The 11,759-nt window shown below is 40.8% G+C and overlaps 1 protein-coding gene across 2 annotated transcripts; it reads right to left on the bottom strand.

The window, feature by feature from the left end:
• Positions 1 to 3,811: 3,811 nt before the first annotated feature.
• Positions 3,812 to 8,933, bottom strand: ARL14EPL (ADP ribosylation factor like GTPase 14 effector protein like). Of its 2 annotated transcripts, none has more exons than XM_065875390.1 (3): positions 8,829 to 8,933; positions 7,129 to 7,262; positions 3,812 to 4,034 (listed from the first exon to the last, which is right to left on the bottom strand). In XM_065875390.1, the coding sequence occupies exons 1-3, from the start codon at positions 8,931 to 8,933 to the stop codon at positions 3,812 to 3,814; spliced, it is 462 nt and encodes a 153-aa protein (XP_065731462.1). The 2 variants fall into 2 exon arrangements, with proteins under 2 accessions (XP_065731462.1, XP_065731463.1); XM_065875391.1 differs by having other exon boundaries at positions 7,129 to 7,268; positions 8,838 to 8,933.
• Positions 8,934 to 11,759: the final 2,826 nt, after the last annotated feature.

Here is an 11,759-nt window from a genome sequence, read left to right as displayed (position 1 = left end):
TGGGGACCTTGGATACGAGGAATGACACAGTTTAAGTAGCCTGGGTTTTCTTTCTACTTTATGTATCCTAGGTTTAAAAAAACGTTTTTTCTTACCCATTGTATCCTTGACACCTAGTAAAGTAGCTGGCAGACAGGAGGTGCTTGATGAATAAATGAACGAATGAATGGTCACTAAGTAGTATATCTGTTAAGCATTCAGGGCCATTGAATTCACTATCAAAGGAAAAACAAAGGCAGTCTCTGATCTCTTTGAATTTATTATATCTGACATAAGCATCGGCCAATTTTAAAAGAACCATACAAAGTGAGGAGGGAAATTCTTCTGAAACTACAAACTATAAACACAAAAGAAACTGCCTGTTAGACATGAATAGTGATGATAAGACAGTCATACCCCTTGCACAAAGTGAAAAACAATTATTATGGTAAAAGCAGGATTTCAGGAAATCTGTGAATATGAAAAAGAATATTCCAAATCTAGGATTAAAATATAGATTATGAAAAAGAAACAAAGTATGAAAACTGCTTTGGCTCGATAATATATTTGGAGTACTGTTCGAACTAACCTGAAAATCGTAGTCTGCGGTTATAGACACCACAGAGAATGAAGGAAAAAGAAACAGTAGAAGGGGAAAAAGCAAGATGTAGGGATATTCTTTTAATCATTTTATACCAGATATAAGCTAGTGTAAAGCACTCAATGCCTAGCATATATTAAGTGTCCATAAATACTAGACAATCAAGAAATCCACACATCAATGGCACCTGCTAGCAGAGCCACTTTGCTGTGGGGGCACTGGTGGCAGTGTAGCCCACGTGAAAGGCACCCCTGGACATGTGCAGCCAGTAGCCTGCGTAGCCAAACACTGCAGTCCTGCTCACCTAAGTGTTTACATTTCCGAGGCATTATAGAACTGCAATCCATGATAGCCACAAAATATCCAAGTTGGCAGTGTTCACTTTCCAGGAAAAGCAAATAAATATATAAAGGAGAGCTTAAATGATTTTTCTATGAGTTAGCATCCCAAGGTTCATACCTGTAATGGATCCAGGATACTGTATTGGGGGCTGGGCGGGAGGTGCCTAAGGATTGTCTCAGACGCTGTATGGATTCCTTCTCTTACAAATTAGACTCAGATAAAGTATTCTGCAAATTGATATGAAACGGCATTCCACTTGTAAATCCCCGTGTAAAGGATTACTGAGTGACTTGTTTAAATCCTTCAGTAAATAACAGTTTATATTTAAACAACCTTCTGTGAAATAGCTTTCCTTGCAATTTCTATACATATTCATGAAGACACACTGTCAACATTGAAAGAAAGATAGCCACACAGAAAGAAAAAAATCCGATTACACTAAGACAATTTCCTTAATGTAATCAGATAGTACAACTATATTCCTTGTTAATCTGAATTTAGTTCAAATAACTAAAGAGCTTTGTTCACTTTGCGATAGAACTAGACACTTACAAAATAAGTTTCTGAAAATTCACATAAACTTATTTTTGCAAGAATCATTTTAGTGCAGGAGGCTTTTTAAAAATGAACTGAATTGGCAGTAGATCAAGATGAAATACACTGGTTTATAAAAAAAGGACTTCATCAAAGGTTTTACTAGGCTTCCATAAAAGCAGTATGAGGTGTCTGCTTAATAAATATGTGAATTTATTTTATTTTTTGCTTTACTTGGAAAACTTACCAACGTAATTTGCCAACACATGTTTTAAATGAGATCATTTTAAATCAGATCCTCTCATCTAATGTTTAAGACCGTAGGAGGAGACAAAAGGGAAATACACTTTAATGTCAATTTGCCTGATTATTTTTTAATACGAAAATAAGACAGCTATGATAAGGCAGTGTTTCTCAAACTTACCTGATCATGAGACCTACTTGGGGGTGCTTGTTTTAAAGTATGGATTACCAGGCCTCATCCCTAGAGGTTCTGACTCCTGAAGTTTGGGATGGGGTTCAGGAATGCATATTATTAAAAGCACCTGGATGAGCTTTACAATCAGGCCAATTGGGGACATACTTGGTGTCATGGAAAGAACACTGACCTAGTCTTAGGGTTCAAAACACCGAGGTTGCCAGGGCTTCTGCTTGTCCTTAACCGAGTCATTTTAATCTCACTGGGTCCAAATTTCCTCAGTTGTAAAAAAAAAACAAACAAAACAACAAGACTGTTTTTAGTCTATAAACCCCATGAAGACCAGGACCAGCTGAGTTTTACTCACAGCTCCATCCCCGAGCCTGGCACAGAACAGCGTCTTGGTTATTATTTGTTGACAAGTCACTAGTTAGACAACCTGGAAGATTCCTTTTCAACTTTAAAATTATATGATTCTAAAATAAATAAGTGAAGAAACAATTCGCTTGGTCAGTCATTTACAAAACAACAATTATTCTCAAAACAAAACATAATATAAACCAAAAAAGGCCCCTACTCCTTTGGACGGGTCTCAGGGCTGCGCACTCCTCAAGAGCACTTCAAAGGACCTGACTTGGGTATTTGATTTCTTCCTCCCAGGGCTGTGATGGTTAAAGGTAGTGAATTGGAAACATGTAGCACAAAGTTGCGTCTGGAAAACTCAGTAAATTCTGTGAAAAACAGAGTCAGTTCTCCTGCTGCACATACAGGAATAGTGCCATCACAGCATGCCTTGCAGGATTTTTGCTACTTTAGTCCCAAAACATACTATCAAGTAACAAGTCTAGAATTATCAGGAACCTTCCCCGGCATGCGGATTGTGCAGTAATAAGTGCTTTTGAAACTGATTGGGCAGGAAAAATAAACTCTGAAAACTAACATTTCAAGTCCCCACACCAGTGGCATCAACATCACCTGGGAAATAAAATTCTTGACCCCTGCCCCAGACCTAATCAGAAACTCTGTGGGTGGGGCAGAAAAATCTACCATACAACCAGTCTTCCAGGTGATTCTGATGTACACTGAAGGATGAGAACCACTGAGTTAGGGTAAACAGGACTCATAAAAACAAATTCAAAGAAGGCTGAGTGGAAGTTTCTATAAACCTCCTACAATGTATCAGAATTGAAAAAGACCACATCATGTATCTAGTCAACTAGGTATCAAGGCACTCAGTTAGCCAACACACAACAATGTGCTTTCATATAATAACTTAAGTTTCCTCCTTTTGAAAAAATATTCTGAAATACTGATCCTGAAATAAAAAACAATGTAAACCACTGGCTTTTAGGAGATTCAAGTCCTAATGTTTCCATTTCATAAATAAAATACAAGTTTTTAATAAAAATATTGCCAAGTATTACACTGCATCTTAATATTATTAAAATATCAATAATAAAAAATGAGACTTGGTATGCTGTCACAAGTTTTGTTTTTTTCAAGCCAAATACCAATTCTGATTTAGAACTAGTGATGTGTAAGATTCTAAGGGTAACTAGCTATTATAAATGTATGATTCTATGTTCTATGTCAAGACAAGCTCCCAGCTACAGAATTCTGAAGACCTTCAGACTCCATTTCCTAAGATACCAGCAAAGAGGAAAGGGATTTTTAAGCTGAGAGCAAAGTAGTGATGGAGGTGTCGGTGCTGATATCCATCTATGGGCACTCTCTTGGGTTACAAGGAGAGGAATTTGAGAGGTCATAGCAGGAAGGTTAGAGAAGGATGGCCCATTCCATACTGTTCTATGGCTTCGCAGAACATGAGTCTTAAGTACATTTTTTAAAACATTTTCCCCCAGCCCCTAAAATTCACCCAAGAGAAAGAGGTTGCCTTAAAGGTAAAGAAGAAACCGATCAGACCACGAGGGCAGCTCCTAGTCCGGAACGTTGAAGGGCAGCGCGCTGATGACCTCCCCAGACTCAGTGACGATGGCATCGTACACCCAGCGGCGGTTGCAGCGGCATTCAGGGCCACACTTGTTGGAGTTACACTTGGGGCAGGGGTAGAAGCAGCCCAGGCAGTTCTTCTCCAGGCAATCGCACAGGTCAGCATCGTTGCAGGTGAGCCTGCCGCTTTTGTCATACTTCTTCATAACTCTGCAAAGGAGAAGAATGACACTAACAGGACAGTGCAGTTTTCCTCAACATTGAGAATAGATTCTTGTGTAGCAATCTTCCCAGGTAGGCTCCCTTTACTCTGAGGAAGCAGCACCCTAAAGATGGTCCAGCAACACTTCAGAATGCTATAAGGCAACATGTCCTGGGAAATTCAGTCAATAGGCACCAATTACCAAGGCAGTCAGGGTTGTCACCTAGAGTAAGGCTTCATTTTTTCCAGCATGCTGGGGAACGTAATATCCCACCTAAGCAAATTTTGAGGAATAGCTGATTAAAGGCTATTAAAATTTCCTTCTACAAGTTTTTACTTAAAACTATAACCATCCTTGATGGAATTTCCCCCAATAAATTACATCCATTTTTCCTTTCTTAAGAAAAAACACTATATACAGCTGAAACTAACACAACATTGTAAATCAACTATACTTCAATTAAAAAAAAAAAGAGAGAGAAAAGAAGAAGCACTACAGTGAATAGTCACATTTTGAATGACTCAAGAGAAGCATTGGAACTGTCTGTTACTATACCAACATCATTAAAAACAAAAACAAGCAAACTGAAAATTCCTCTGCTAAGAGTCTTCTCATACCACTGCTTCTGTCCCTTTCTGATTCTGTTTTTTTTACCCAGTGTGGCGGGCAGAAGGTGTCATAAACTCTGAGTGACAGCAGGAAGTTCTGTACCAGTGAGTACACTGTGCTTTGTGCCCCGACACTGCCCCTGTCGGCCTCTACAAGTCCAGGAAGCGAAAGCCTTTCACCAGGATTCTGCCACCTTTTCAAAATCAAACCATCTTGAAATAAATCCTTCAGTACTGAGCTGCTTGAAACCCTGAGAACGACAAAAGTACCTGTGTAGAGCCTGTATCCATTAGGACCAGTTGAAGTCAGAAAAGGCTGTGAAGTTATGACCTTCTGCACCCTTGGCCCCCAAGCAGGCACAACACCTCCTTCCCTTCCTGTTAGGTAATGCTATTCCATCCTCTTCCCTCTCCCAATAAAGCGGGGAAGGTTAAGGATCATTGTGCAGACTTGCCTGATTATCTTACTGTAGCAGGACAGCCTTTCCGATGAGGATTGACCTTTGAAGCACTTCATCTGAAGCATGAGAGCTCCTACACCCACCAGGAAATGCAGGTGTCAACAGACAAGGAGGTGTGAAATCTATTATGGGAATGGGGAGTCATGCAGCCAACAGAGAGCCTAGGTCAGACTCTGTCCTTCTCCCTGCGCCTTCACCCAAATACTCCCTGTCTTTACTCAGACATCAAGACACAAATCTTACAGTTTCCTGCCCATCTGATGCTATACTCTATATAGTTCTGAGCTATCATAGGTACACAAAGTGTACAAAACATACATGCAGAGATAAAGAATAAAACACACTTCCACATATCCCAGCTTAATAAAGAGGTTTCACGTCTTTGACACCCTCTTCACGCTCCATCCGTTGTATCCCTCCACTCGGCCAAAAGGAACCACACCTTGATATCATAAAACTCATCTCCTTGTTTTACTTTTCATTATGCCATATGTGTATGTAACTCCAAGCGCACCGCATTTTCCCTTCTGTAATTTGCTTTTTTAATTCGACATCATGATTTGAGATTCATCCATGGTGGCACATGTAGCTGTATTCAGATATTTTCACATTTATATGTATTCCACAGTACAAATATACCAGCTACTTAACTTTTCCATTATGGGTGGGCATTTGGATTATTACTACTTTATTTTCTTTGCTATTGCAGGGATGCTATGAATTTCTTGAACATGTCTCCTATTGTACATGTATGAGTTTTTGCAGGATATACACCCAGGAGTGAATATGTTAGGTCATAAGGTACATAGGTAATGCCAAGCTATTTTAAAACAGGGCTTCCCTGGTGGCACAGTGGTTGAGGGTCTGCCTGCCGATGCAGGGGACACGGGTTCGTGCCCCGGTCTGGGAAGATCCCACATGCCGTGGAGCGGCTGGGCCCGTGAGCCATGGCTGCTGAGCCTGCGCGTCTGGAACCTGTGCTCCACAACGGGAGAGGCCACAACAGTGAGAGGCCCGCGTATTGGAAAAAACAAAACAAAACAAAAAGGAGTCTGTACTATTTTACACCTAATTCATGTCCCATAGCTTCATGAACAGTGATATCATAAGACTGAACTCTTTGCTCATCTTGTCGGTGGGGGGCACTTCCCCATACTGTACCAATGAATAAGGTTTAGCATCCTGAGTGTTCACTAGCCTTTTCTTCTATGAAATGCCTGTTCCTTGTTGGGTTCGTTTTTCTCTTAGGATGTTTATCTTTTTCCTATTGATTCATATATATTTTAGATACTGATCTTTTAGATCATAAATAACTTCTCCCACCTTGTGATTTGTCTCTCATTATTTTCAGAATGTCTTTTAAAGGGCATAAAGTCTTAATTTTAATGTAGTCAAATATATCAACCTTTTCCTTGATGGTCTGCTTAATTTATGCCTCTGGTGTGCTAGCAATAATTGAATTTATGATACTTCTCTGCCCATCTGATACTGGAATTCATTCCCATGGTTATATTATTTCTCCTTCTAATGCACATCTTTCTTACTTTTAATCATCTCTCCTACTACAGCCATTACTCTAGTGCAAGGACTTCTGAAGCCTGTTTTTAAAAAACTGATGCCTATGGCTGGGCTTCCCTGGTGGCGCAGTGGTTGGGAGTCCGCCTGCCGATGCAAGGGACATGGGTTCCTGCCCTGGTCCACGAAGATCCCACATGCCGCGGAGTGGTTAGGCTTGTGAGCCATGGCCGCTGAGCCTGCGCAGTCCGGAGCCTGTGCTCCACAACGGGAGAGGCCACTGCAGTCGCCCGCGTACCGCAAAAAAACAAACAAACAAACAAAAAGAAACTGATGCCTAGTTGGAGATTATAGTCTATTTCTTGAAATTGCTAACTTCCAGACATAAGGGGTGATACTGTACTTTAGAAAATGCATTTTTACATAATAAAAAAGTGGCAACATTTAATTGCTTTGTCAAGGAGAATTCATGCATTTTGTAATCCCACAGATTAAATACAATAAATCATGATCTTACTTGTACTTTACAGAAAAATACTCATTCATCTTTGACATTCGTGCTTTCTTTTTCTGCTGCCTTGTTTCAGGATTAAAGTCTGCTACCTGTGGTCCGGGATTTTGAAATGCCAAGCATTTTAACTGTCGCTCTATCTGTTGCTATGAAACAAATAAACAAATAAAATATATTAGTAGTAAGAACCAGATAATTTTATCTGCTTTACACAGCATCAAAATGAAGTTTCTGTAACTTTTACCATAATGGCATGAAAGCTTACTTGTCTTAGCTAGAGTAATAAACAATTTAATCAGATTAAGTTTCAAAAGATGATGTAAAACTTTTCAAATTAGGTCGTTCTTTCTGAATAAACAAATACATAGTGTAAAACGATGTATAATAAAAAAATAAAAAAACAATCAAGGGGGAACAGAAGAATTCCCTTTATACCTGCAAAATACCCCTTGGCTTCTCAAATCTGCTGGGGATGAAAGTCAGAATTACCATTTTATGGTGGATAATGACAAGGGAGTAAAAGCCCTTCCGCCCAGGCAAAGTATCTCAAAACACAGTGAGAACACACAGTACACACAACCCTCCCCTTCAGTGCTCTAGGGCATCTCAGCACTCACTGCCCTGGGGGTTGTGGACCCCATCAGGGCTCTGATGCAGAATGCAGCCACCTGAAGGATCCCCTCTCAGTCAAAGCCAGATTGCAAGAAGAAAATCTGGCTTAAATGACAAAATAGCGTGTTAGTGGAAATTTTCACAAGTCTCTGTTTTGGGATATTTATAATTCGAAATTAAATGGGGCCTAATTGGAAAGACAAGCAATAAAGATACTTCAATCAGTTCTGATAATTAATTTTGGACACGCAGCACATATGTCAGGACTGAAGGGAATGCTCCTCTTTTAGAAGAAAAGAATCTGAGTGGCCCCCAAACACTTAGGCTAACACGTATACGAAATACCACATCTCGAAACCAAAGGGAAACTTCCCATGTATGAATTTCAAGGTAACAAATTAGTAACAGAATCTCGGGCTTTTCTGCAGTTTCTTTAGCTTAATAATAGTCTCGTTAGTCTAAAATAATATAGGTATGTTTCTTTAAAATTTCATTTTGGTTTGTGTGTATGGGTTTGTTTTACAAACAACCTTATGAAATGATTCTGTATTTAGGTATAGCTGCTCAATAAACACAACTTAGCATGATCTACTATTATTCTCAGTAGCAAAGCAAGAGTTTAGATGCCTCTGTTCGGACCTTGGCTTTGCCACTTGTTACTGGAGCGCTTTGAGCAAGTTCCTCCTTCTTCTAAGCCGTGGTTTCTTCTTTTGCAAAATGGGTTAACAACAGTATCTTGTGATAAGGGTTACGTGAATTAACATATACCAAGCTTTAGAACAGGTACTAGCATATCATGGGGAAAAAAACCCCAAGGATTTGTTAAATAAAAATATTTGACCATATTCTCTACAAATTTTCTACTCCAAGGGTAGGATTTTATTGTGCAGGATGCTGGGGACTGAGAGGCACAGAGGAGACAGGTAAGATGAGACCAGCTTCATGAAAGCGGGGTGAAGATGAGGAGAAGCACTAAGGAGCAGAGATCCTTCCTGTGGATTCCTGATGGGGCCTACCTTCCCACCCAAATCTGGGGCATCTCAGAGATCCCCAAGTTGTGAACTCCCCCAATACTACGGAATCATAGTATCCACGAGCCATACCAGTTGCTTCTGTCTGATTTGACAGTTTTTCTCAGGAGAACTTTGACCTGCATGTCTCTCTTGCGTGGAATTGATTTTTTCTGATTGTTCACTCATTTCTGATCACGAAGAAAAGTAACTGGAAAAAAGTAAAACACATTAATATCACATATCCCAAGTAACTCACTCCTGTGACTTTCCTGCTCTCTCCCTACATCTTACTTTCTTTGAAAACCAGACTTACTAGAAAAGCCATTTGCTCCCCTGGCTTCTTTTTTTTTTACCACTCACCCTTAAATCCTGCATCTGACTCCCCCAGAACACTGTACTGATGCTCTTCTCAGCCTGGTGTTCCATGAACAAATCAACTGTACCTTTTACAGTTCTTGGCCTCAGAGACCTCACTGGAGCAGGCAACCCTGGGACCAGCCACTCCTGCCCAAGAGGACTAGGAATTCTTAGATCTCCGTTCTTCCTCCTTTACACTTATTCCCTTGAAAGAGAAGAAGATACGTTAATGTCAATGTCGTAGTACATCCCCAGTAACTTTGTGAAAATCTTCTCTGCTCCCATGGTTTCATTATAACCTTTTCAGAAATCATTGCCCAGGATGCCTCCAAAAGCTCCAACCTCCTCAACCAAGTTTTCTGACAAATTTCGAACACAACTTGTGCTAAAGGGAAGTCATCAGTTTTCCATAAAACTCAGCTGCTTAAATGCCTGTAATTTAGGGGTTTTTTTGGTACATCTTTATTAGAGTATAATTGCTTTACAATGGTGTGTCAGTTTCTGCTTTATAACAAAGTGAATCAGTCACACATACACGTATGTTCCCGTATCTCCTCCCTCTTGCATCTCCCTCCCTCCCACCCTCCCTATCCCACCCCTCTAGGTGGTCACAAAGCACCGAGCTGATCTCCCTGTGCTATGTGGCTGCTTCCCACTAGCTATCTATTTTACATTTGGTAGTGTATATATGTCCACGCCTCTCTCTCGCTTTGTCACAGCTTACCCTTCTGTAATTTACTTTTAAATACTTCTATATATGTATACATACACACACACATACAAGATGTGTACGTGTGTGTGTGTGTGTGTGTGTGTGTGTGTGTGTGTCAGGTGAAGCTAACACAGGTTGACAATCACAAATGCACGGTCCAGCCTGCTCTGCAGTGTTCTGTCAGAAAGGACCACGATCCAGAGGAGGCTTCCGCAGCCCTGCTGCCTCTCCCGTCTCTTGTCAACTACCTGTGCTGAGTGCAGGGCGCTGTTTCTACCAAAGGACCTGAGCGTTAGGCTTGACCGGTTCATCTGGCACCACCACTCTGCCTGCCAACTGGAAATTCCAATTCCACCAATGCCTCTCCATTCTCCCTATGTCTAGGGCCGCTAGACACAGATTGTTCACTCTTCTGTATCCTCCGCTCCAGTTCCCAACATGAGGTTAGGAAGACGTGTTGATTTTTCTTTCCTACCATTCCTAGCATTGATTCTTCCTTTCCATTCTGTATCAGGGAGAAGCCACCCTAAAGATAGCAGTAGTAGTAGTCATAGTAGTAATAGTAGCAGTAGTACCTTACCCTTGACCAAGATGGGCTTATCGTTCCCCTCAGTTTGACTAAACTTCAGCCTTCTCCTGACTCTTTGCCTTGACCTCCCTTTTCTTAGATCCTTTACTTCAGAAAACATGTCATTGTAAATTCTTTCTCTGCTCCATTGAGATGTAAATCTTCTCCCAGCCTCAGCCAGTTTTATAACCCCAGAAGGTCTTTCTCAAGGGCTAGGAACCATCCCTTTGAAATGTAATCAGCCAGAAAGGCTGGGCTCCTATTTGCCAGTCTCTGTGGGAAGGTAGAAACCTAACTTGCTAATTGGTGGAATGGTGAGTGCCAATTAGCAAACACAGGTGACCTAATCACAGAGAAAAACATTTGCAAGCTCAGGAATTACTCAATGTGCCCAACACATCCCAGGGATCAATCTCTCCCATAAAGTCCTCTTGTATTTTATTCCCACCTTTTATTTCAGTGGAGTTGAGCTCAGACTGAGTTCGGGCTTTCCTTCCCTATGATAGCCTTGAATAAAATCTACTTTGCCTGTTTCTCTTGATCTGGCGCAGTTTTTGCTTTGACACTGTCACATGCAATTTCACATCTGATCAGCCACACATTCCCAGGGAGCATTTTCCAAGTTGTCTGGGGATAAAATCACATGGAGCTATTTTAAAAATGATAAATTCCCTGTCAAATGCCAGCCCTACTGGGGTTATCATTTGCAGAGGAAAATCGTGGTGATCTGTATAATTAATAAGTTCTCCAGGTGAATCCTATCCTTAGGCAATTATGGGAGATATTAGGATAGGTGTAATTTTCTTCATCCAGTTTTGCCATCTGATCCTAAAACTATTGCCCATAATTTCTTCCTACCCCAAATTTATCCAAAACATTGTGGTCATGTTGATATTCCTAAACCAGAAATGTCTTTATCTTATTCCTATGCAAGGACTTCCGTGACTCCCCTCTGTCAGTAACATCCCACATCCCTGGTGTATCAGTGAAGGTCCATCAAAACCGACTCCAGCAACGTGTCTAGGCTCACCTCCCTGCATTCCTTACCTTGGGCCAAAGCTACTGACCGCCCCACTCCTGTTACCATCCCTCCCATCTCTTACCTAACTCATTCCTTCCCCTTTGAACTCTGGTTTATCTCTCTGCTCCAAGAAGCCTCCCCATCACTCTGATCCTCGAAGATTCCTTTTACTCTTGGGCTCTGTTTGAAGCTTCCTCAAGAAAATTGCCCCCAACGGGGCCCTAAACCTTCTAGCTTCTTCATGTAACAAATTTTCTTCCACATGGGAATAGATATGACTTTATGATCATCTTTGCAAGCAAGAAAATCTTCTGAAAGAGCATCCATTTAACTGCATTAGGAGAAATGAATATT

This window comes from Phocoena phocoena, chromosome 3 (assembly GCF_963924675.1).
Source record: "Phocoena phocoena chromosome 3, mPhoPho1.1, whole genome shotgun sequence".
In the NCBI taxonomy this organism is placed as follows: Eukaryota; Metazoa; Chordata; class Mammalia; order Artiodactyla; family Phocoenidae; genus Phocoena; species Phocoena phocoena.
The sequence above is the reverse complement of the archived record's forward strand: the minus strand, read 5'-3'. Positions and strand labels throughout refer to the sequence as shown.